Source organism: Brettanomyces bruxellensis, chromosome 8, assembly GCF_011074885.1.
Source record: "Brettanomyces bruxellensis chromosome 8, complete sequence".
In the NCBI taxonomy this organism is placed as follows: domain Eukaryota; kingdom Fungi; phylum Ascomycota; class Pichiomycetes; order Pichiales; family Pichiaceae; genus Brettanomyces; species Brettanomyces bruxellensis.
In genome coordinates, this window is record NC_054689.1 from 773,898 (window position 1) to 799,023 (window position 25,126).

At 39.3% G+C, this 25,126-nt stretch overlaps 12 protein-coding genes across 12 annotated transcripts; 7 read left to right on the forward strand and 5 right to left on the reverse strand.

Moving 5' to 3' along the window:
- Positions 1 to 374: 374 nt before the first annotated feature.
- Positions 375 to 689, reverse strand: BRETT_000535 (uncharacterized protein; the record flags this gene model as incomplete). The annotated part of the gene is made up of 1 exon (XM_041279100.1): positions 375 to 689. The coding sequence occupies one exon, from the start codon at positions 687 to 689 to the stop codon at positions 375 to 377; it is 315 nt and encodes a 104-aa protein (XP_041137314.1).
- A 678-nt stretch (positions 690 to 1,367) lies between these two features.
- On the forward strand, positions 1,368 to 1,995 carry BRETT_000536 (uncharacterized protein; the record flags this gene model as incomplete). Its single annotated transcript, XM_041279101.1, has 2 exons — positions 1,368 to 1,415; positions 1,819 to 1,995. 2 exons carry the CDS (start codon positions 1,368 to 1,370, stop codon positions 1,993 to 1,995), a joined length of 225 nt encoding a protein of 74 aa, XP_041137315.1.
- Positions 1,996 to 2,498: 503 nt separating this feature from the next.
- On the forward strand, positions 2,499 to 3,443 carry BRETT_000537 (uncharacterized protein; the record flags this gene model as incomplete). Its single annotated transcript, XM_041279102.1, has 1 exon — positions 2,499 to 3,443. One exon carries the CDS (start codon positions 2,499 to 2,501, stop codon positions 3,441 to 3,443), a length of 945 nt encoding a protein of 314 aa, XP_041137316.1.
- A 777-nt stretch (positions 3,444 to 4,220) lies between these two features.
- ARD1 (N-terminal acetyltransferase A complex catalytic subunit ard1) lies at positions 4,221 to 4,865 on the reverse strand (the record flags this gene model as incomplete). Its single annotated transcript, XM_041279103.1, has 1 exon — positions 4,221 to 4,865. One exon carries the CDS (start codon positions 4,863 to 4,865, stop codon positions 4,221 to 4,223), a length of 645 nt encoding a protein of 214 aa, XP_041137317.1.
- Positions 4,866 to 5,572: 707 nt separating this feature from the next.
- On the forward strand, positions 5,573 to 6,373 carry BRETT_000539 (uncharacterized protein; the record flags this gene model as incomplete). Its single annotated transcript, XM_041279104.1, has 1 exon — positions 5,573 to 6,373. One exon carries the CDS (start codon positions 5,573 to 5,575, stop codon positions 6,371 to 6,373), a length of 801 nt encoding a protein of 266 aa, XP_041137318.1.
- Positions 6,374 to 6,789: 416 nt separating this feature from the next.
- BRETT_000540 (uncharacterized protein) lies at positions 6,790 to 7,356 on the forward strand (the record flags this gene model as incomplete). Its single annotated transcript, XM_041279105.1, has 1 exon — positions 6,790 to 7,356. One exon carries the CDS (start codon positions 6,790 to 6,792, stop codon positions 7,354 to 7,356), a length of 567 nt encoding a protein of 188 aa, XP_041137319.1.
- A 793-nt stretch (positions 7,357 to 8,149) lies between these two features.
- BRETT_000541 (uncharacterized protein) lies at positions 8,150 to 9,142 on the forward strand (the record flags this gene model as incomplete). The annotated part of the gene is made up of 1 exon (XM_041279106.1): positions 8,150 to 9,142. One exon carries the CDS (start codon positions 8,150 to 8,152, stop codon positions 9,140 to 9,142), a length of 993 nt encoding a protein of 330 aa, XP_041137320.1.
- A 371-nt stretch (positions 9,143 to 9,513) lies between these two features.
- Positions 9,514 to 10,251, reverse strand: BRETT_000542 (uncharacterized protein; the record flags this gene model as incomplete). Its single annotated transcript, XM_041279107.1, has 1 exon — positions 9,514 to 10,251. One exon carries the CDS (start codon positions 10,249 to 10,251, stop codon positions 9,514 to 9,516), a length of 738 nt encoding a protein of 245 aa, XP_041137321.1.
- Positions 10,252 to 13,102: 2,851 nt separating this feature from the next.
- Positions 13,103 to 14,493, reverse strand: BRETT_000543 (uncharacterized protein; the record flags this gene model as incomplete). The annotated part of the gene is made up of 2 exons (XM_041279108.1): positions 13,103 to 13,318; positions 13,366 to 14,493. 2 exons carry the CDS (start codon positions 14,491 to 14,493, stop codon positions 13,103 to 13,105), a joined length of 1,344 nt encoding a protein of 447 aa, XP_041137322.1.
- Positions 14,494 to 18,547: 4,054 nt separating this feature from the next.
- Positions 18,548 to 20,481, forward strand: NOG1 (Nucleolar GTP-binding protein 1; the record flags this gene model as incomplete). The annotated part of the gene is made up of 2 exons (XM_041279109.1): positions 18,548 to 20,175; positions 20,208 to 20,481. 2 exons carry the CDS (start codon positions 18,548 to 18,550, stop codon positions 20,479 to 20,481), a joined length of 1,902 nt encoding a protein of 633 aa, XP_041137323.1.
- Positions 20,482 to 20,735: 254 nt separating this feature from the next.
- Positions 20,736 to 21,836, reverse strand: BRETT_000545 (uncharacterized protein; the record flags this gene model as incomplete). The annotated part of the gene is made up of 1 exon (XM_041279110.1): positions 20,736 to 21,836. One exon carries the CDS (start codon positions 21,834 to 21,836, stop codon positions 20,736 to 20,738), a length of 1,101 nt encoding a protein of 366 aa, XP_041137324.1.
- Positions 21,837 to 23,650: 1,814 nt separating this feature from the next.
- Positions 23,651 to 24,499, forward strand: BRETT_000546 (uncharacterized protein; the record flags this gene model as incomplete). The annotated part of the gene is made up of 1 exon (XM_041279111.1): positions 23,651 to 24,499. One exon carries the CDS (start codon positions 23,651 to 23,653, stop codon positions 24,497 to 24,499), a length of 849 nt encoding a protein of 282 aa, XP_041137325.1.
- Positions 24,500 to 25,126: the final 627 nt, after the last annotated feature.

Consider the following 25,126-nt stretch of genomic DNA (forward strand, 5'->3'; position numbering starts at 1 on the left):
GCAAGATGAGCGTGCAGAGAGTTGTGGGAAGCACGTAGAATGTATGAATATCGAGTGTGCTGTTTCTTATTCATATTTGCAACTTAGACATACCCAGGGGCAATGAAGAAGCAATGTGAGTATGTTTGACGACCCAAATATTGCAAAGACGTATCATGTAAATATGTGATACAAAGATGTATCAAGATGTATCAAGATGTATCAAAATGTATCAAAATATATCAAGACGTATCAAAATGTATCAAAATATATCAAGATGTATCAAGATGTATCAAAATATACCAAAATGTATCAAGATGTATCACATAAGTAGTTATACAATAATGCATCCACCCGCTTTCTCATTTCATCCTACACTGCACCACCTAACTTGCCTACTCCTGGATCTTGGCCAAAATGTCAGAATCCCTGAAAAGCAAGTATTCCTTCTTCTCGACGTTGATTGGACTTCCTCCATGAGAAGGAATAAGCACCTTATCACCTGGTGCAACCTTTGGCTTAACTTCAACACCTCCTTGGGCAGTGTAACCAGGACCAACAGCGATCACATTGGCAACATTTGGCTTGGAAAGGTTCTTTTCTGGAATGTAAATACCTGAAGTGGTCTTCTGGGAAACTTTGATTCTTTGAACCAAGACCCTATCCAGAGTTGGGAGGATCGACTTGACAGATTTGATGATGCTAGACATTTTGTAGTAATAACTCGATACTGGTATCCTATGCTCGAATGCTTATTAGTAAGTGTGACAAAGAAAATATGTGGGCTGATTGAAAGTGAAGGAAAATTTAAAAAAAAGGGTAAACCAGGAACGCTTTCTATACGTATGAGTAAATTTTCAGATCCTCGTCATCTTGAAAATGTCCCCGGTATATATAATAATACCGCCAGGCGAGATTTCAACCATGGCTTTTACCCTAGTCGGAACAAACAAATGATTTTCTTTGATTTGGTGCTTTTTTTTCGCGAAAGTTCTAAACGTACGGCAGATGTCCCTACCTGCTGGCAGCTTATTTTCTTTTCCCCGACTAATTATGGCCGGTATTCGTGCGGGGAAAATTCAAGCAAATTCGAATAATGGGTGATCGTTTATTGCGAGACGTGGGCTGTGGTGGAGGATCGGATACTTTAAAATAAAATAAAATAATTAGACAAATCAAAAATAAAACATGAAATTAAAAGTTGTGTTTATTCTAACATCCGTGCAATTATCCTTACTTTTTTCTCTCTAAAATAAAATGAAAGAATATCACTTCACATCATATTTCTCAACATACTCCTAACGAATGATTTGGTCATACGTATTTTTATGATCCCATTATCGTAATAGTTCCTATATATCGCACTTACGTATCATTGCACCTTTACAATGACTGCATCATACCTTATTGCGGGAAGAAGGATTCCCTCTCATTACGTAAGTGATCTCATGGAAGTTGTAATTGGATGAAAGGACACACTTCATACATGGTGTGATTGAAATATCAAGATAGATGCTGTGCTACAATGTTCATTCAGGCAAGTTTTGCAGTAATACTGATTGAGGCAATTTCACAAAAATGATTGTTTGCTTCAAAAGTGATTGCTTGCTTCAAATTGCTGCTTAATTCAGAAGTACAAAGGCCTCAAGTTCCATCTAGAAATCAGTCTTATTTGACAATTCATCCTCCTTCATTTACGTGTTTGGCTTTGTGTTACTTGGCATATTCATTGAGCTGATATCTTCCCCATGCACCAATTGAAAACCCGCCATATTTGGGCTGTTCAATCCAGGCTCATCCGGTATAATACTAACAATAAGTTCCTTTTGATTATCTTAGTTAGCCATGGCAACTTTAGCCACAACTTTTGGAGGTATATATCTATACACACATTTGTCAAAGAGCAAGAAGACTGAGAAGAAGGCACCAGTGAAAGTTGAGGCAGGAAAAGATGATGATATCATGAAAAATATTGATGATTTCTTGAAGTCCGCCGAGCAGGAGCAGAAAGACTAAATGTCGAAATTAACATATTATTATTCTATTTGATATATTCCAGCTTTCAATCGATGAAAAACTTGAAGTACATGTAATTAAGAAGATCCCTTGTAGACCCAATTTCGTCGTTATCTACGTATCTGCCTATCTTTTATTGGAATAGTTACCACTATCCGGCAAGATCCGCGCTGTTCTGTTTTTTGTATTTTTTTTTAGTTTCAAATTCCGTTATCTTCTCGGTGAGTTGGTCAATCTCGCTTGATACCGTAGTAACACTTGTTCATGTACTTGCTTATATTATCCGATATTTCACGTATAATTTCTAGGGCAAACCTAATTTCTGTACCAGTTAGATATTGTTGTTTGGGCTGGTTTCATCTCGTCACGTTTGTTTACACATAATATTTCATATCTGTGATATTTACATCCCCATACAAGTCGTACGTTATTTCTGATAACGATTCATCAAAGAGTATATCAATCCATTTCTTGGGCAAATCTTAGGAAAATTCGCATCATTCATGTTGGTTCTTGCAATTGGAGATTTTCATGTTCCTGAAAGAGCAGTTGGTTTACCAGAAAAATTCAAACGTCTTTTACAACCTAGAGGTAAGATACAACAGGTTCTTTGCACAGGCAATGTATCAAATTCGCCTTCATCGATGGAATTCTTGAAGTCGATCTCGCCAGATTTTCAGATGGTGAAAGGAGACCATGACAGAAATCTTTGGCTCCCCCTTTCACTAATGTTTAAATATGGAAAACTCCGGGTTGGTCTCATTAGCGGGTTTGAAGTTGTTCCTAAATCGGACCCGTTAAGTCTTCTTGCACAGGCCAGAATGATGGATGTTGACATCCTGATATATGGATCGACTCACAAAGTTGAGGCTTACACATTAGATGGGAAGTTTTTCATTAATCCAGGAAGTGCCACTGGTGCTTTTAACAGTGATAGTATGGATGCGGACGATGTTGAAATAATTGAGGGGATAGTTAAGCAAAAGAATGAAGCCAAGAAGACCGAGCAAGTGAAAAAAGATGTGGAGGAAACAGATGATAAACCAGAATCTACAAATACCAATGATGTTGAAGTTAAGCCGGAAGATGGCGAAACAACTGAGAAATCAGATAAACAAGAAGTTGACAAGGATAATGATGAAAAAGATGATGATGGTGCAGGAGAAACACCATTGGATGTTGAAAAGCATCAGGAAGGAAGCAAAGAAGACGAAAATAATAAAAATACAGAGGAAAAGAAGCAGGAAAATGAACAGGAAAATCCAAGTGATACAGAAGAAGCAGACACAAAACTCGATACTACGGAAATAGAGCCATATATGGATCCAATACCAAGCTTCTGTCTTCTAGACCTGCAAGGAGTCACGTGCACGCTTTATTTGTATACTTTGATTGATGGTGATGTGAAGGTGGACAAATTGGTTTACAAGAAAGAGGAATCAGCTTGAATACGTGCTGTGCTGTATTTTAAACATATGAAATATATATTATTGCACTTGCTTATGACTATTTGCTCTGTACATCTCGTATGCTGTTTGCAAATTACGTCTTGTATCGACGCGTCGAAGATGCGTGAATAATCTGAAATATAAACCCTGATGAAAAAATTGAGCCAAGAAAAAATGCAAAAAAGGACAAAAAAAGTCTATATAAAAGCGCTTCGTCACGTACAAAATTTTCCACACTTCACATCACCTCCATTAATACATACTTTTATTTCTTTTCCTGATTTAGTGTATTTAGCAAAGTTCCTAAGTTGGTTTATGCGGCTAATTTCCAGAACCAGCATATAGCTTAACGTATGACAATGTTTCCATTTATGAGCGATTTGATATTGGCTTAATTGTTTGATGCTCTCCTTCTGCATATTCAGTAGAATATACTAATGTGAGTAAGCTTGCAAGAAATTATGCTTTTCCTGTTTTCAGCAACTCCGTGTTTCATTTATATGATGAGTTGAGTGCATTTGTCAGATTACCATACCCAGGGGGGCGTTTTGCTCCCCTCAAATTTGGTCTTTGGTGAAAAAACCACGAGCTACCTAATTTACATTCTTTGTCTGAACAATTTGAATGCGAAGGAGCTGAAATCAGGAAGTATATTTGTAATGTTAGTAGTATTCCAAGTGTCTACGTATGCTTTATGATTGCAGATTGGGTGTATTGTATATAAGGTATTACCCATCCTGCTTTAGCTATATATCTTTGTTTTCCCTTCCACTTTCTTCACAAAGTATTTATCGTGTCCGCTGCTATTTCTTCTAGAAGATCTGATTTTAAATCATCTTCGACTGTCGCGTGAGCTCTGCTTGGTAGCAATTTCTCGAGATCCAAGTCCAACTTCATATAGTAAGCATCTTCACCGTCCTGATAGTATGACTTCTCAATTTTAAGAACTTCAAACTTTAAAGTATCTTTATACAAGTGAAGAGCAGCTCTATTTGACTCCCTCACATGTAAAGACACGTATCTTGCCTTGTAAGTTTCACATAATGCGTACAAGCATTGACGCATCAATTTATCTGCAATTCCCATTCTTCTGTAAGTTCTTATCACAGAAAGAGACGTCACATGACCATGAGGTGTTTTATCTGTGCTGTCCATATCATCATTCATCTTTCCCAAAACATATCCAACGACTTTTTCACCCTTGGCGACATATTGTGGATCCTGCTTCTGACTGGTTGCTGGTTTTTCATCCTGATCAACAATCTCTGGATCTGTAGTTGTAGCAACAAAAGACGCTTGAGGCCAAGAAAGCAGGTGATAAAGATAGTATTTAAGTGTGTAATTCTCGGGTAGGTTGTTTAAATTGGCATTCTGCATTGCCTGCAAGTCGTCGATTGTCGCTAACCGTATTGTGATGGCCATATTTACTGTATTTATTATCGATGTCTATTTGAATGGAACAACTTTTCAACGTGAAGGAAAGATATCAAATGTACTGGGAAAATGGCGCCGCCGGATTTCAAGTTGTTCTTCAAAATGATACTCTTTTTGGCTAATTTCAGCAGAAATTGCTTTATATCTTGGCAGTTGAAATATGATATAAAACTGAATATCAAGGTTTAAACGTGGAGTAACTATGTGTGAAGTACGCAGTGACAAGTATGAAAAAAAATGAATGAGAACTAATTGTGAGCTGAAAAATGGGCATCCGCATAGCCGGATAATGGGAGGGGTGAAAAAAAAAAAAAAAAAAAAGGAAATGAAATACACTGAAAAGCTGGGAAAAAAAAACTGCCTGGCGAGGACCGCGGCCATCGCTGTATTGGCTCAGGGGGCTTTAATTGGCATGAATCTCTTTAGAGGCACCCGGGGGAGAAGGCAGGCCCAGCCCCAGCAGGAAAATCTAAGGGGCTAGATCTGTTTTAAAGCTCGTGCAACTTTTCTTCGAATTGATTTTTATCAGACATATATCGTGAACAATATATATCACCAACACTCAGTTAGATGGTTCTGGATCTCAACCCTACCTGGATCAAAAGTGTTAGCATATCGTGAGGCTTATTTTATATTTCATTGGGCGGTTTCGTGTCAATATATTTACCAAATCATAAGATAACTCACATTTCAGAATGAGCACACCATCAAACAGCAAATTAATGCTAACAGGAGCAGGATATAACCCTGTTATTGGGCCTGGATCAACTGCAGATAGTACTAATAGCCTGCCAAAGCAAACAGCATCACAAAGATCAGTTTCGCAGTTATCTTCACCTTCAAGTCTGCTCAGATTAACAAGCACTAGTTCGGAGAGAAAGCTTAACTCTTTTGGTGCACATGCATCTATTTATGACCGAAATCTTCATAGGGGAATGCATGAGATATCACTTTCATCGATGAGTTTCCTTTTTATGGAGGTGATAAGGATGAGCCTAAATGGCTCAGAAAGTCTGCTACAGATGGAAAGAAAGCTCAATAATCTTGGATATCGTGTTGGACTCCGGCTTCTTGAACTTGTCTCGTTGCGTGAGAACTTCAACAACAATTTGGCTTCATCTGGGAAGTCAAATATTGCCCAACGTCATGTTAGAGTGCTTGAAATACTACAATTTGTGAAAGAGAGCATATGGCCGTGTATGTTTGGAAAAGAGGCCGATAATTTGGAGAAATCTGTTCAGAACAAGAATCAATACATGATTATTGACAGCGATCCAATACTATCCAGATACATATGTGTGCCAAAAGAGTATGAGGGACTGGATTGTGAATCGTTTGTTGCTGGAATTGTTGAAGGCTTACTTGACATATCATATTTCAGGTGTGAAGTGACTGCTCACGGTGCACCTTTGGAAGGTTACCCTAACAGAACTGTGTATCTTGTTGATTTTGATAGCAGTATAATAAGAAGAGAGGAACGGTTATCAAAGACATGAAGCTAATGCGATTCTCTACTTAGTTTCTTTTCTAAGCAAGTTGGTGCTTTGCATAATAAAGTTGATACGTCAGCAAATGTAAGCATACTTAAGATGTGCTTTATGCACCAAACTTATGTGATATGTATGTATTACAATATGTATTGGGACATGAATTACTAGAATATTACAATGTATTACACTATTTACTATAATATGTATAATATGTATAATATCTGTTACAATACTTATTTATTATAGTATAGGTCGTGACAACTTGCTGGCGAGTGAAAATAAGGAAATTTAATAACGGAGTAAAATAATTTAAATCAATTATCATTTAAATGTGAGAAAAAAGGATTCGTTTTCGGGACACCTTGGACAATATCCATTGTACATTACTAATACCAAATATTCAGCCTTCATCACCTTTCAAAATGGCAAACGTAAGATTCAGAATATATAAGGATAACCCCAATAAATACAAAAACAATTTTAGAAAACGGATTGGGATTGTGCCTTTAAAGGTGAAAAGTCATCAGTTTACAAATATTCAAAGAAAAAAAGAATCCTTGAAAGACAAAGAAAGACAACAATTAAAGAGCAAAAAGGCAGCATTCTCAATCACAGAAAATGAGTTAATAGAGTTACCAGGAACTGTTACACCGCCAACACCTTTAATAACACCAGATTCCACTATGAGGGATTCGGATGTTCAATATACTTCGACACCTAATAAATATAAATTTTCAGAAAGAGTTTGCAATGTTTCAAAGATAAATCAGCTATTAGGCAAATCAGCTGTTCCCATATTCCAAAAGCATGTCAGCTTTAAGCCGCAAAGAAACTATGAAATGATCCCTTTAAAATACGACTTGAAGAAAAGACAAAAGTGGATGAAAATATGCTTCTTGCAAGCCAAAAAGGCTGCACGTAAAAACAAAAGAAAGTTTCCGGTCACTTTGATAATTGATTTTCACAGAGATGGTGATCTTATCAGTTAGTGGGTACTATTTTCATGCATCATTCATTGATTTTTCGAATGTTAATCTTTAGGTCTAGAAAATAAGGTTTTTGGTATATTTCCATGGCTTATAAGCTAATTTTGCGTAAAACATAATTTCTTGGAACCTCACGATTCAAGCTTGCTCTAAGACAGATACTTTACTAGCATACAAATAAGAAAAATGCGGGGCAAAATTGATGATTTAAACAACATAAAACATTAAGATGGATCAGGATCGTCAAGAGTACTCCTCTGATTGCGACACATCAATATGTCATTCTTTCCATATGGGGAAATGAGGTGTCCCGGGCTAATTTTTTTTTTTTTCTTTCTGTGGCAGTCCTACATTCTGAACAGTAAACTTCAAAATTCTCAAAAATTCCCATTCATGGCATTGCCCCTGAAGAAAAAAAAAAAATACTGAAAAAAACGGCTGGGCTTGATAATGCTCACCTTTTTTTTATCAGATTCCAGCCCTGCGAGAAAAAATGCAAATGCAAATATTGGCAAACTAAAAGGCAGCGGTTGGCAGTTGAAGCTTTTGGGTGATTTATTGGTGCTTTAAAACGTTCTTTAGCCTTTTGAATTATAGAGAAGGACAAGCTTTTGTTTGAAGAAAGTAAGCTGGTTAGCCGTTCTTGTCATTCGAGCGCTTGGCCATTTTTTATTTTACCTTTTTGTTGTTCAATTTCTTTTTGGTTTCTGAGTTTATCGCATTCCGCTTGGTAAACAAAATACGAAAGAGGGCTCATATATAGGGAAGGCTGCTGATATTATTACAGATAATAGATATGCCGTTCACCGCCACCGTGGGAAGAAATACGTCCACATTGCCGAAAGTTGGAGGTGGATCTGGATGCCGAAGAGTGCCAAAAAGAAGATTCACCAATGAGAGTGAAACATTTGCCCTCCCTGCAAGACTCAGGAGGAATTCTCGAGATAAGATTTCTAAGGGATATGGTATAAGAGTGAAGAAAAGAAGAAACCCGGAAGTTGTTGGTCAAAGACTCTCTTTAGACAGAATACTTGAAACTTTAGATAGGAATGGACTTTGCCAGCTGATTGAGAATATCGTTACCGAACATCCAGAAATTTCGCAGGAGGTGGCAAATTTATCACCTGAGGTGACACCAGAAGCAGCCTTGTCCGTTCTTAAGACAAAGCTTAACAGTATAACTAGCAATATGCCGTACAAAGTTTCTCCATCATCAGAATACTCGTTTCTGAGAGTGAAAGCACATGTTGTTGATTTCTTCCAGGCGTTATCCGATTACACTTTGAGCTATATGCTGCCGGTGGAGACAGACTCAATGAAGGCTATTCATTTTCTTCTTGAGATCCTCACGGATATTTTCTGCAAGCTTCCACCTTTCCAGGCAATTGAATTCAAATACTACCATCAACTCACAATCGACAAGTTCAACAGCATACTCATGGATACGATATCGCAGTTTATCAACGAGCGGAAGCAGAATATTCTACTTATCATGAACGAGGACTTGCTAGAGAAGTTTGGCAAGGTAAACGAGCTGAACGAGAACCAGTTCATGCCCGCATACATGTTTCTAAAGAAGGAAATCGAACTGTACAAGAACTCGGGATCTTTAATTTTAGATGGGGCTCGAACTGAGGACTCCAAGGAGATATTTGGATGGAATGAACTTCACCAGGGAGAAAATGAGGGTGGCAGTAAGCTAAAAGGATTGAATAGCTTGCTTAATTTCTCTGTTGACAACAGTCCATTGAATGGATCTGCATTGGGAAATGTTTATGACAGCATATGAGGAGATGAGATGCAAGCTGGGCATTTCGAATGTTGTGATTTTTGCTGTTATCGATATTTTCACTTTCATTACGTTAAATAAACTGCTTGTCTGCTCCATTTTCAATCTTTTTATGTGCGCTTGCTACACTTTTTTTTTCTTCTTCTTCCTCATAGCATTAGCCTTGGCTTTATTCACTTGCAATGCTATATATATATATGCATGATGCTCTTTTTCTTCTGTTTCAAACTACTATTGCATGCCCCGATCTTGACATATTTTCTATTCGAGAGCACACCATCATCCTTTTCTTGGCTTTAATAATTTATTTCCTCTATGTGACCTGGAATTTAAATATATATACATGCTAAACAGACGTAGACACATTAGTCTTAGAATTCAGCCCTGAGCTTTTCCAGCACCTCACTGTCTGCCTGTTTTAAATACTTTCTAATCAAGTTCTTTCTTATGTTCTTTGCTGTTTTGTCCGTAATCTTCATTGCAGAACAGATATCTTTATACGATTGCTTTTCAGGATGAGCCAAAATGTTATGAATTAGCTTATTGAGGCTCAAATCATCCTCGATCGAACGAAGCTTCGAGGCAAGATACGTTATATCACTCTGAAAAAGTTCCTTATTCTTCATGTCCTCGTCCCAAGTTGCAATACCATATTTTTCCTTGAGCTTCTCGATTCTTTCTATTTCCTCACTTGTTAAATTATCCTTTTTCCTCAAGCTCTGGACGGCATCCAAATCTGAGTGTAAAGACCTTTGTACTAGCAAATCATTTGCAGCTCTTTTCTTCAAAAATATTGATCTTTCGGCAGCTTCATCACTCTTGACTCTAGTCTTGGCTTCAGCCTGATATTTGGCAAATTGCTGACCTTTATTCTTTTTAATTTCAGCAACAGCAAAGAACTTTCTCGCACTCAAGGGTCTTGTCGCCTCTATTCTAATCAAATCTCCTTCCCTGCAAATATTTGATTCATCGTGAACAAGAAAGTTCTTTTTCTTTAAAAACTCTTTCTGGAATCTTTTATCAAACACCTTCTGCATCACTCTCACCTTGATTGTTTTATCCATCTTGCCTTGTGAAACCACAAGACCTATAAAGTTCTGTCTAGCCATACTATTTTAAGCTCTATATCAATTACTGCTGTCTAAATAGTCTTCCATTAATTTTGCTACATCCAAAGTAAATACTTTCGAACTGCTAAGCCGGTCTTTTTTTTGTGCGATGAGTTCATGTTCATTTCACTTTTCCCCAGAGAAATTTATTTCGTCCTGAACAACCCAACACCAGCTGAGAAGTTCAGCTTGATGACAGTCCGAAAATAAAATAAGAAAATAAATTAATTATAAAAGATGATAGTCCCGTCTATAGTCTCAAAACTAATATCAGTCGTGGTTTTCTGATAAGACAACTTAGATATATTATCACTAAATTCCTTAGTTAGTTCGTTAGTTTCTTATCTTCAATAAACCTATTCACATCACGTAGAAGTTTCAAAGTCACTGACAAGGACCATCTTTATATAGTCCTACGATTACTTTTACTTTTTACATTCACAAATAAGATTCTCTCTAATTTCTATTATCAGAACATTCTAGATGTCAGTTAGCGTCTTTCGACATGACACATAATCTTTAATATTGTTTGCCTTCGTTTGCCCTCAATACTAAAGTCGTATCTATATCCTGCTAAACTAGTTACCAGAAGATTCTTTAGAAATCTCGAAATCCTTATTTGTAGCACAGCCTTAATTTAAGTTTTCTGAGCACAACTCTCAACAGAATCAAACTGTAATTTACGTTCGAAATACAAATATAAAAAGAAAACGGGTTTAAATGTACAAGGAAGGCAATAAAGCTTTTGTATAGATGTATTATAATTTATGTGTTACAATGAACTTATATGGTTTGTAATTCTCATGGTGCATGAGAAAAAATTCATTGAAGGAAAAGATCTCAATTTGGGTTTGGAAGCTCGAAAGGGAAAACTTGATACAATAAAAAATTTCAGATTCTCAATTTTCTCCATAAAGAAATTATATCGCCGATCAAATTGTTTGGTAGTGCAGCAAATAGAGCATAAAAAGGACAAACGGTATTTGTTAATGAACGGTGATATTTTTTATCAAACATGATTTGACAAGAATGATAAAAAATAATACTAGTTAATGAATACCAAGAATGCTTTTAGGGAACAATTATCTGACATTAGCATAATTGGGAGAGAAAAAAAAAAAAGCGTTTTTTTCGATTATTCCTTTTTTCCCTTGTTTGCATAGCTCAACAATTTCCTTCGATATTGTTCATAATGAGGAATGACTGCTTGAAATGTAATTTTATCTGATGCATTATTGCATTTCTACCCCATTTTGGCAATTGCTTTGTTTGGTTTGTTTTGCAAATTTCTGCTTTTTTTTTTTTTTTTTTTTGCAATTTTATTATTTCTTATTTGCTAACGTAACGACATTTATTTCATTGAATGTATGTCACAGGCTCAAAGCTTTTTTAAGAAACATCCATCAACCTAGTCCCCAAGAATCATCCATCGACTTGGTTTCGAAGAATTAAAACCATTTCACCATTTGTTGCATGTAAAATATGAATTAAATTCATGTTTAAAAACCAAAATGTCAAGCAAAGTAGTGTAATCTCTGGAGTTCATTCGCATTTCTAGGTCTTTGGAAAACAAAATTCAGTGATCTATGACATGCTATAAAAACATGTTGAAAACAGCAATTCACTTTGCGTACTTTAATACCGGGTTTTTACCAAGTCAACGAACACTTAAAGTACATTTTCAGACATCCACAATAAGCAATTAGGTGATTGAATATTTACACAAGGTATTCAAAGAAAAATGAACAGCTTCCATTTCACTTCGAGCCATTTGGATGTTAAAATTCTCCTACTCCATCAATGATTGCAGTTTGCATGTACGAGAACAACCTCAACGGCTTTTCCTACATCGACAAAAGCGGGTGGAAGATGTCTCAATTAAAACATGGTGGCATTTTTTGCTTGAAGGTAGCATTTATTGCTAGTGGGGGAAAGATGCATTTGAAAAAAGCAGAATATGACCAAATATATTCATTCTATGTAATTACGAAGTGGCAAACAGCTGGTAATGAAAGGATGGCTATGGACACATAAGTTTGAAAATATACCCGGAGATGTTTTGTTCTATCTGAATTGTCCAATATGAAAGGAAGGGGGGTGCTGATCACATTAGTACTCCGAAGAAGCAGTACGGTTAAAGAGAATATTGGTGCATGAGTAACTCCAAGCATATGCTGCAGGCATAACCAACATAGTGTAAGTGTGAATGCGGGTAATCCTGCTGGAATTATAGAGGCAGGAAAATGAAAACAGGTTATGGGTTGCAAATTGAAAGAATGGACTGGTAGCGCACAAGGAAAAATCTACAAGTTGAGTAAGGAGAGCTGATGCAAAGAGCTGATGCAAATTGCCTTTCGTGCGTCTATTATAGAGGAGCGGTTGCAGGTTGTAAGCAGCTGGAGCAGCATGATTATTTTGGAGGTAATTAAGTATAAATTGAAAGAGTGCAGACAAACAGCAGTAAGATATGATATACACATTGAAAACTGGACGTAATTGTAACAAGGAAAATCAAATTAAGTAGTACAAAAATAAAGAGACACGGTATAGTGGGCAGCACGGACTGCATTGTAAGAGAGGAAGAGTATGCATGTATGAGATAGGAAGAGTGAAACGCGAATGTAAAGAAAAGAAAATCAGAAGAGATGAGTATCAAGCAGAAGCAGATGAACAATACCGCGTGAAAATAGAACGAGACGAGTTGCCTATAGGATGAAACCATGGGCGGTGTAATTATTGCAATGGTGGCTGGTAGTAGTACATAGAGACTGGTGAAAATGCGGGAAGAGAATAGCATAATGTAGTATTAGGAAGAAAAGTAAAAAAGTGTCACATTGTCACTCAGGGTATGTCAGTGCTCAGTTCTGGCGGCTTTTGCGTCTGCAGCGTAGTCCAATAAAGCCTTTTTCCCGTTCTTTTCGGCAGCTGCCTCCTTCTTGGGCTGCCGAGAATCCTTATTCCGGATCTTCTTCCGGCGTTCCTCACGCCTGTGAATCAGCATGTGGCGAAGCATATTGGAGCGGACGGAAAACCGTTTGCCGCAGTTTTTCCACTCGCATACAAAGGGCTTCTCCCCCGTGTGCGTGTGCATGTGAATACGCAGCCCAGAAGGACGGTTGAACACTTTATGGCAAATGGAGCAGCTTCTATTTTTCCTGGAGGTGGTAGATCTTCTTTTTGAGATGGTTCTTGGTCTTTCGGCCACGGCCGGGGTGCCGGAGGGCGGGACGACGACTCTTTGCAGGCCGCCGGGCACCAGGCCACCGGGGTAAACGTTTCCGCGGCCCACGTAGAGCGGAGAGGCGTATCCTGGCTGCACCGGGGGCTGCCCGGTGTAGGCGTAGTAGGGTCCGGGGCAGCCCCGTAGGCCACGGGGTGCATGTACGGCCCATCTGCCCCGTATGGCTGGTACGGGTACGGCGAAAGCTGCCGGGACTGGTACGAGTGCTGGATTGGCGAAGTTCGCAGTTGTGTTTGAGATGTGGACGAGGCTCGGGTGATCGGAAAGCTGGTGATCGGCCTCTGGGCCGAAACTGCCGGCTGTGTGTTCACAGATGCAACCGACAGTTTTGATTCCGAGCGTTGCAGATTGTTGACATGCTTTCCGTCAATACTAGGCACGGGTTCGGATCCTGGCTTGCGGACTATGCTGCGAAAAGGCACGCCTGCCGAGGAAATACCGAGGGATTGCTCCGAGTATCTTCTTGCAGGCAGAGCTCCATATACCATCTGTCCGGGGGCAGGGTATGGAGGGGGTGGGAGAACCGGGACTCCGTAGTTGTAGGTGTACGGAGTTCTGTACGGTACCACCATCTGTGGTTGCAAGTATTGCTGCTGGGGTTGGAATTGCAGCTGCAGTAGCTGAGATGATGATTGTTGCATTGGTTGTGATTGTTGCACTGGCTGTGATTGTTGCACCGGCTGTGATTGTTGCATTGGTTGTGATTGTTGCACTGGCTGTGATTGTTGCACTGGCTGTGATTGTTGCACCGGCTGTGATTGTTGCATTGGTTGTGATTGTTGCACTGGTTGTGATTGTTGCACTGGCTGTAATTGTGGTATCGGCTGTGATTGCTGCATCAACCGTGCCTGCTGCCTTGCTTGCAATTCTAACGGCTTTGCTACTTGACGTTCTCGCTCTTGCTGCATCTGCTGCATCCTTACACTAACCGGAATCGGTGGCTGTGACATCGGAAGTGGCAATGTGTGTGGCTGGTGACTGCTGTAACCGGCTTGGAGCATATTTGAGTACGGTGGATCGTGATTCTCGGGTTGCTGATAATTTCTGTCTTTACAAAAACTTCGTTTGTGCTGCTTATCCATCACATCCACATGTGAACAGAATACACGCTTGTCGATGGTCTAATATGCACTGGCTGTGTTGATAACTGTGATCAAGCTTGTGCTAACACTTATGCTAACGCTTATGCCTATCAACTAACCTTAAGATATGTTCTATACTAATCTTCAGTAATGTTCTATAACTGCCGTCAATATTCAGAAATGATAGTCCCAGAACAGTATTTGGACCTTGAAATCAGTTCTAAAGTGTGATCCTGGGGAACCAAATATGGACAATGATGCAATGCAGTATGAGTATGCAATTGGAAGTGTGAAAAATCCCAAATCGCCAATTGGCACAGTTGAACTAAAACAAGAGAAAGGTGCAATGGAGTCCAAATGTGACAATTGCAGAAAAAAGATGTATTTGCTAAATGGAAAAATGATAGACGCTGCTTAGATATGCAATAGCGGAAGAGACAGAAAAAAAACAGGCAGCAAACAAAAAGGGGAAAGATTAGCGGAAGGTGAGGATTGGGTGCGATGTAGAATGCATATATTACCAACTCATATGTGGGAGTGTAAAGGAGAAAAAGGAAGAAAAAGCAGAAAATGTGTGAAGATAGGTAAGGAACGGGAAAAACGGTAATTTTTCGAAATACATTTTATAAAAAAAAACGGCTTTTAGTGCTCTTAAGTATGTGGCTGTTTGTTTATTGGGTCGCGGATAAAGTACCAGAAGAAAGAAAGAAATTAGACGATCAGGGCAGTGAAGGTAAGAGAGCGAACCAAAAAAAGACAAACGGCGAGAAGTTGGGAATTCCGAAAACAGAAAAAGCAAGAGGGGCAGAATGGGAATGGGGCATTCGAAAGGGGAAATTGACCAGGTGAAAATTGACAAAAGAAACGAGATAAATGCATTTGTGCGCCGATGCAGATTAATGCCATCCTGCTTTGTCCATGCCTGAGATTCTCGCGCTCAATGTACAAATTATTTGATCTTTTACCGGCACAATAGCATTATTTCGCTGCTAATTTCTTTTCTCAAATCAACAGATTTCCATTCACAGTTTTTTAAGGAAAATTCCATTCTCACCCTCCGGCTAACCTCATTGTTCTAGCCGATATTGGCTTAATAAAACTTCAGTAGGCGGCACCTGGGCGTTAGAAGGTCAGCACTCATTCAGCATGTACATATATGAATAATAAATAGGTGAGGTAGTGGACCGGCTGGCTATTTTACTTTTATTTTAAATTCTTATTGAAACAACAACACAAGGGCATAAAAAGAATACATAAATGCTATTCACACATTATTTTGAATGTATCCCCGCAATGCAAACGCGCCGCAATACATCTTAGGTAGCGAACACCGCAATGGGCGCCCGCAAAGGGCCCGCAAAGCGCTTCAACCAATTAATGATCTGTTTTTTATTTTTTATTTTTTTTTGCAAATATGCGGCAATAATTTTTGCTTCCCTGGGTAATTAATTCTCCTTGACCCTGGTATCATCCTTAACACCGAAGAATGCAGGAACCTGGGTTAGGGAAAAAGAAAAAAAAAAAAATTAGACAATCTGACATCATCGTTTCATAAATTGCTACGGGTGCATCTGCGCATACCACACCCAAAAGTAGCGCAGCGCACCCGCAAACCGAAGTTAAGATCAACCGGAAGATCCCGCGGAGCAGAGACCCGACTAGAGATTTAATCAGTGGGTAATGAGCGCGTGAGACCCCATGCGCCAGATGATGGTTCGGTCCCGCGTCTGAGAGTACACATAAAAAATGGCTAAAAATAAAACAGACAGGCTGAATAAGCAAGCACCACGCACAGTATTCAAATTAATTTGACCTAACTGCGGGTTAACATCCGCGGGTTGTCCCCGTATAGCCATTTTGTTTGCTTTGTTATCTCTTGTACGATTCAACAGTTTTTTTTTTTTCTTCTTTCATGCTTTTTTTTTTGTTTCACCTGCCATTTCTTTATTTTCCGTTTTGCATTTTGCCAATGCCTTGGGTTACGTTTTGCTTGATTTGATTTTATTTTCTTTTTTCCTCATTCCTCGATTCCCCAATTCCACTTCTTCTTCCCCTTTCGTGTCTCTATATTTATTTTCCATTCTTCTTGTGGTGAATATTTTTTTTTCTCGATTCTCCAAGTATGTGTGTATTTTCCGGCTGGGCATCAATCAATCAATGTTTATTAGACGCCTAATATTATTCCCAATCGGCAGCCTACTTCACTAATTCATTATTGCTTACCGTCTTGCCTAGACTGAAGATCTGTCTTTGATTATTCTTCCTACGCAAATCGTATCACATTACTTTTCAGCACTTGAAATTATCCGTTATTCACGAATTCTTCGTTATGTAAACATCGTATGATTATTCTAAGCCAACATACCGATACCCCTGATCGGCATCCTCTCCCCTGCAGCCTTTTCCTGAAACAGACTATCCTTTAATTTCTTGATGAAAACGAAAAATTTCACATTTCTCTTCACCGGCGGGATTCTCCCTCTTGCATCAATAATTGCGTAAACACCATGACATAATTTATGATTACCATTTACCCCTTTTACATTCTTCTTCGCACAATTGATTTTACTGCATACTCCGATCTTCCTTCATGTAACAACACCAATTCAGAAACTTTCACTCTGCTCATCTTTACAAAACTATCTCCCACACACTATCTGTTCAATCCAAGCCCATTTCAACAATTGCGCGTTTATTGATCATACCGTGGATCACTTATTCATCACTGTGTACTGCTGCTTTTTTCTCTTTATATTTTCGATCGTAGGTGAATACGAGTTGCTGCCTATTTCGTTGCATTTCTTATTTTTCCATTTTTCATTCCTTACTTATCCATATTTCCTTCTCACCTATCCGTATTTCATTTATATTTTCCCATTTTCCTCTTTGTTTTTCATTCTTTTCAGTTAATCTTCGTTTTTCATTCTTTTCATTCAATTTTTCAATTCTTCATTTTTTGTTTGTTCATTTTTCTTTTTAGTCTCTACTACTCATATCGGTTATTTGTTTACTTCCCTACGCACCATTCTGCTTTTATTTGTTCGTAATGCCCTTCTATTTTTTGTTGTAAGATCTCGCTGTAAAAAGTTCTTCTCCAGTCATCTTTTAAGTCCGATCCGTACCATTCCCGTAGTTTATCCGCAATAATTTTCGGTTATGATTGTGTGGCTTGTCATTTTACAACTATTCATTTTTAACTTTTTTGCTTTGCATGTGTTCTTCGTTTTCATCCTTTGTATCCATTTTTAATAACCCTCGTATCTATTCCTTATATTCCTTATCTATTCTTCATATCCACCGTTTTATAGTTTTGACCCCCACGCTTTAAAAATAACTTTTAGTGCTGCGGATGATTCCAAAACTGAAACTTGTGGACGTATGTGGAAAAAAAAAGGTGAAAAAAAAAAACGGCAAACGAAAATCTTTTAAGTGTGCTGCACCTCCCAAAACGACACCTTAAATTTGTATAATCTTCACAGTTTTTAGCACAGACCCCTTCAAGGCAACTGGGCTGTGCCGTGCTAAAATTTTTTTCAAAAAGCTAAAATAGTGTCAGTGGTATACACGAGCCAAAACGCTTTACATATGAAAATGGAAACCATTAAAAAAATGCAAAAGGGAAAACGTAGTATGTATATGACGGAATTGTGTGAGTCTTTGCTTGGTTCGTATTATTAACAAAACTACCGTTACAGAAATTATCTTTATAATCTGTACAAAGTGGCAGTCTTCACAGGCCAAATATTACTTAACAGTATACATCCGTACATTAGTGAAGTTGAAAGGTGCATCCGTACATCTGGAAAGACTGAAGTTTTTTAATTTTTTTTCATGTTTATTATCTTTTTTATTTATTAATTTTTTTTTTTTTTTCAAAAATTTTCACCTCTATCTCTTGATTTCATAGATAAACCATAGTCTAACATTTCTTCCATAAGACGATCCTCCAATCAGAGAACGCTCGGAAATCAAGATGCAACTCACGTGGAAGAACATCCCGGCTGTTCCAGAGGCCAATGACCTCTTGGATATAGTGCTAAACCGCACGCAGCGTCAAACTCCTACCATTATTAGGCAGGGGTTCAAAATTACAAGAATTAGAGCATTCTACATGAGAAAGGTGAAGTTCACAGCAGAGGGATTTGTTGAGAAGTTCGATGCGATTCTTCAGAGCTTCCCAAATATTAATGATCTACATCCGTTCCACAGAGACTTGATGGACACCTTGTATGAGAAGAATCACTACAAGGTTTCATTGGCTTCCGTTTCCAAAGCAAAAACGTTGATTGAGAAAATCTCGAGGGACTATGTTCGTTTGTTGAAGTTTGGACAGTCTTTATTCCAGTGTAAGGAGCTCAAGAGGGCAGGTCTCGGACGTATGGCGACAGTTGCGAAAAAGCTAAAGGACCCATTGGCATATTTGGAGCAGGTGAGGCAGCATTTGGGACGACTCCCGTCGATCGACCCAAGCACGAGAACTTTGGTGATTTGTGGATATCCAAACGTCGGTAAGTCGTCATTTTTGCGCTCAGTGACCAAGGCAGACGTCGATGTTCAACCGTACGCCTTCACAACAAAATCTTTGTATGTGGGTCACTTCGACTACAAGTATCTTCGTTTTCAGGTTATAGATACGCCGGGAATTTTGGACCGGCCGACCGAGGAGATGAACAACATAGAGATGCAGTCAATTTATGCGATTGCACACTTGAGATCGTGCATTTTGTACTTTATGGATCTTTCCGAGCAGTGCGGATTCTCGATTGAGGACCAGGTGAAGCTTTACAACTCCATCAAGCCGTTGTTTGCCAACAAATCGGTGTTGATTGTGGCGAACAAGGCCGATATTATACGTGTTGAGGACCTAGATGAGGACAGGCAGCAGCTAGTGAAGTCGATGCTCGATGTTCCGGGTGCCGAGTTGGTGCAGGCCTCATGCTACGACCAGGAAAACGTGATGCCAGTGAGAAATAAGGCCTGTGAGAAGTTACTCGCCTCAAGAATGGAGCAAAAGCTAAAAGGTGCTGCTAGAGTGAGCAGCGTTCTCAACAAAATCCACGTTTCCAAACCACAGCAAAGAGATGACGTCGAAAGACCGGCATACATTCCGGATGCTGTAAAGAGTGTCAAGAAGTACGATCTGGCCGATCCTGATAGGCCAAAGCTTGCAAGAGACATCGAGGTGGAAAACGGTGGCCCTGGTGTGTACAACGTGGATCTGAAGGCCAAGTATTTGCTTGAAGAGGACGAGTGGAAGAAAGATGTGATGCCGGAAGTTTTGGACGGCAAGAACGTGTACGACTACTTGGATCCGGACATCGCCGAGAAGCTACAGGCGCTCGAGAGGGAGGAGGAGCAGTTGGAGAAAGAAGGATTTTACGACTCGGATGACGAAGATGAGGCAAATGCGTACTTGAGCACTCCAGAGGCCCAGGAAATCCGCGAGAAGGCCGAGTGGATCAGAAATAAGCAAAAGACGATGATTAATGATGCCAGACAGAGGAAATCCCTCAACAACAGAGCTATATTGCCCCGGTCGAAGCTCACGAGGTCGTACAAGGACATGGAGAGCCCATGCACAAAGTTGGACACGATACTAGTGTGCTTTCTGCAAAGAAGGATTCCCAACACAGAGAGCCAAAGGTGTCTGGTGCCGATATTATGCGTGCATCAATGATTTCCGACGCCAATTCTTCGGCTTTGCAACCCGTTGGCAAGTCCGACAGGCTTCATGCTGGTGTTAACGATGGTATGTTGCGTTCGAAGGCCGAGAGAATCGCGAAATTGTCCAGAAGAGCCAGAAACTTGGATGCTCGTGTGGGTGAGTCTGACAGGAGAATCTATGACGAGATGCCAAAGCACTTGAATTCGGGTAAGCGTGGAATTGGTAAGACGCAGAGGCGTTAGTGTGGGTTAGAAGTGTGCGTACATCATTCATCTTTCACCCTTCATCATTTATACTTCATGTTTCACCTCATCACTTACTTGCTGGCTTATCCAGCACTCCCCAATTGGGAGCCCGAGTGTAATTGTTTAGTACCTGGTAATTATAAAATAAACTTTGTTAAAGTCAAGCGACGGAAGAAGGCAGCCGCCAGTCGAATCTATAGAGAAAGCTTCAAGTACAAATTTAACATCTTACATGTCAGAATAATGCTACTTCACTCGTTCAAGTGATACACGAGATAGTTAGGGAGCCCGTAAACCTCGTAGCCCAACCGTTTAGCCATCTTTGCAAAGCCCTCTGTCTCAATGAGGTGGTAAAACGGAAAGTTTGGAAACATCGCGCCATCCCTGTGCACCTCACTTTTAACCATAAGGCAAGTTCCGCCAACTCCATCCAACTTCATCTCCACACTTTGGTCACCATTCGGATCGTAGAAGTGTGCCATTAAGGGCCTGAATGTGGCCATATCCGAGTACCCTTCAACAATAATCTTGTCATCATCCAACTGCGATGCAAGACGGAGCCCCTCGTCCGACTCAACCCAGTTGTTGTAATCGTAAGGCCTTCTAGATTCTTCTTTTTTCTCCTCATCGTAGTACCGCTGCCAGCAGTTCGCTGCCAAAACTGCTTTATCGTGCTTTGTCATGTCCTGAATCAATGTGGGAGCAGTCTCAACAATATCCGCATCTAGCCAAAGCACCCAAGAGGTGAATGGCCCCAGAGTTGTGAAAAGAAGCGAGTTTCTGGCCGTAGCCATCTGGGAGCGTCTTTTCTTCTGTGCACTGAATGCATGCCTGTCCTTTTCCTCCTGAGACTCCACAGCCTCGCTATCCTGCCTTAGAATCGTCACTTTCGAGAACTTTGGCACCTTCTTTTTGGGGCTTTGCACATCCTTCACCGCCTGCTCCAACTGCTTAAGAGTTTCATCTCCATCCGTAGTCTTAGGCACAATAAAGCCCAACTCAATCAACGTTCTTGGATACGTCAACTTCAAAAGATTGTCCCAGTACTCCTGGTGGAACTGTGCCATTGGTGTTAGGATGAGCACTTTCTCCTTCTTTTCCAACGCATTTGAGCTAAACGTGAGCTTGTTCAAATCGTAATGTGAAATGTGATCTCCTGGAACCTGCTTCAACTGGAATTGATCCGTGTCCTCCCTGACGTACTTGTATCGGCTGTTTGGCTTTGTAATTGTGTCCGATCTCATCATGTAAAAAATGAAAACCACTAGTGCTATCAGTGGTAAAAACACCTTTATAGGGCTTCTTCTGGCAGCATAAGAAACCCGCCGCCTCAAAGACCACAAACCAGACATTTTTCCTGCTTTTTGTTGTACGAATGCTATTCGGTTGGCTGTGTGAAGATTCCAACCGTTCTACGCAGAATTGAATGCAAAAATTGCTCAAGTAATGCTACCTGATGTGTTTACTTGAGGCATATATTGCTTGGCATTCGCTTCAAATATTGCGATGTTAATTTTTTTTTGATACTACTATATTTACTTTTTCGATCCATGAGATTTAGCGAACAGCACATATCTCCAAAGCCTACTAGGGATATTGGCTTAAATAAGTTTATGTTTGCCGTGTAGAACGGTTTATATAGCAATGCATTATGCACATACTTCATACCCAAATATTTAAACATACTTCATACCCAAATATTTAAACATACTTCATACCTAAATATTTAAACATATTTTCATAAACATGCTGTGGTATACAAGTATTCATACAGGTACTCCCGTACACAAACTTTTTTTATTTTTTTATTTTTTTATTTTTTTTTATATTTTCTGTTTTCTTACTCAGTTTCAAACACCGCTTAAATTGTATTAACGCCCCTTGTAAAGTTGCATCATTTGTTTGATCCAATTTTCAGATCTCGTATTAGAACCAACACCGGTAAAAAGTAGGAATTTGAGCACGTGTCTACACTGCGAAAAAAAAAAAAAAGCAGACGCAATTCGTCGCGTCGTCATGTATATTTTTGCTTCTGTTTATGGCCACTATTATGCACGATAAGCAAAAGATGCGAAAAAGAGGGAAAATTTTTAAAAAATAGACAAATTTTCTGCCACCAAGTGACGAAAAAGGTTAGTCAGAGATTAGTGGACAGGAAACAAATGCCGTAAATTTTTTGATAAACACGAGGACAATTTTTTTCTTCTCTACATGCAGAGTTAGGCAAGAAAAAGAAACAGAAGTCAGGGAAACAAATACAAGCTGTCCTCCTCTATTAGAACAAATTGATCAGGTTAGCTCTGTATTTTTCAGAGATATCACACCATTAAACGCCTCTATTTGTCAGGATTCTCAGCCTTGCCGGCATTATTTCCATTGTATTTTCGAAAAGTGCGTTGATTTTTTCCTCAAATTTTTTTTTCACAATGAAGTTTTTGGTCCAGATTCATTTCCCTGCTGCGATCAAAATGAATGTGCTGATCCTGGAAAGATTTTTTCTCTCATTTATCGTCGGAGTTCTAAACTTCTCCGATATGCGTGTGGGGAATTGGTGTCCGGCATAGCACAAACATTGAAAGAAGTCTGGAGCTCCGTGGTAAGGTTGTTCTGACGTGTGCGGAATCGGAAGTGAAAACAATCTTTCTCGGATAAGCACAAAAATTATGCAATAACAGGGATTTAAGGATCAATAGACCCGAGGTTGACGCTAAGTTGGAACAAAGGTGGAGCGACATTGCCAAAACAATTTCGCACCCCCTCCAACCGTGGTTTGACACCCGGTATAAATTTCTGGCAGCAGTATTTTTGTCGGAGAACGAAGAGTCCGACGAATGTAGTATACAGATTAAGTTATTATTTTTCATTCTTTCATTTTCCAGGACCAGAAGGCACTATAGTTTACCCGGCTGTTGCTCTGATGACGCTGCAGAGAAAAGGGACGGAGTCAACCATACTTTATTCTCTAGTGCAGTTTTCCTGTTTTCGCATTCTTGTATAAAAGGACTGCGTATCTCTCCAAAGATGACAACATGGATCTACACTCATCTCATACCATGCAACTTCAAAACACGTATACACTTGCAGTAAAGTCCTGAGTGATAGCAAAAACTAATAGTTGCAACCTCAAGAAAGTAAAAAAAAAGTTTTCAAATAGCTTACTTACACGATGTCGGATTCCCTTGCTAAAGACGTTGAAAAATACACCATCACTGCAGATGACCAGTCTGCAGATTACCCTGAACGGTTTATCACCAACCAAAGCAGAGCTACATCTTTCCGGTATGACAAAAAGAACATCTACATCAACGAAGTTCCTATCCCCAAAGATGACTTTGTCTATGCATTTGGTGGCAGTCTTAACGTCGGCAAAAGAGTAGCCACCCCGCAAGAAAAGCAGTATGCTGATCCTGTTCCTACTGGTTTGGCAGCTTTCAGTTGTACTGTGTTCCCACTTGGATTAATATTGATGCATGCTGGAGGTGTGACTGTTTCCAATGTCTTGATCGGTGCCTTTTTGACCACCAGTGGTCTCGTTGATCTTATAGTCGGAATTATGTGCTTTATTGTCGGAAATACATGGGCATGCTGTACTTTCCTTCTCTTTGGTGGTTTCTGGTCCTCATATGCTTTTCTATTAATGGATGTTGGTGGAGTGTCCGCATCGTACCCTACAACAGCCGAATACGACAAGAGTATTGCTTTATTCTTCCTTCCATGGGCCATATTCACCTTCTGTCTTTGGGCTTGCACCTGGAAATCTACATGGCCTGTTTTCTTGTTGATGTTCGTTGTCTGGATCTTCATCTTGCTACTTGTCATTGGCCAGTTCATTGGATCTGTCAAAATCTTCAAGGCTGGAGGATTCTTCTGCTTTATGGCTGGTGTTCTAGGATTGTTCAACATGTTTGCCGGTTTAGCAGACGAGTCAAACTCCTACTTTATCATGAAGCCATGGTTTATGCCTCATGCAGCAAGGCCAAACACCGATGAGGAGGAAAATATCGAAGAGGACTAAACAGCTCCATACCCACAATACTGGTATGGATTTACGATTCTCTGAAATAGGAAACGAAGACGAAAGCAAAGCAAAGCAAAGCAAAACAAAGCAAAACAAGAACAAAAACAATAATAAAAATAAATTAAGAACTACTACTGTCAGATCCTCCAACAAGCTTAGCTGAGTAGTCGATTCGATACTACAACTTCCGGTTGCTGTTAGTGATATGGTCGGTATTATTATAAGTTCATTCTTTACACACATTATATGCTTAACACTTAATTACCGTGGACAGCATAAATGATTAAAGTGGGTTGTCTAATTATTATTCCTTATTATTCGCTCCACTCACATTTACTTTAGTTTTATGACTGCTGGGGTTTCAAATACTTGAAGCCTGCCTTATATGTTCTTATTTCTATCTTTATTTTGACTATATATTATCTTTTCTCATTCTAATGTACCATTTTCATTTTACTTCTTATTTGCATTATTAACCATTGGGAACTGTAGTCGATCCACCTGAAATTTCATATTCATCACATTATTCTGCTATCTCCATTTAATTTTCTATATCAACTATGCCCTAATCGCTAGCTATTTTTATGTATTAGATTTTTAGATTTTTCGAATCTGCTATTTTTT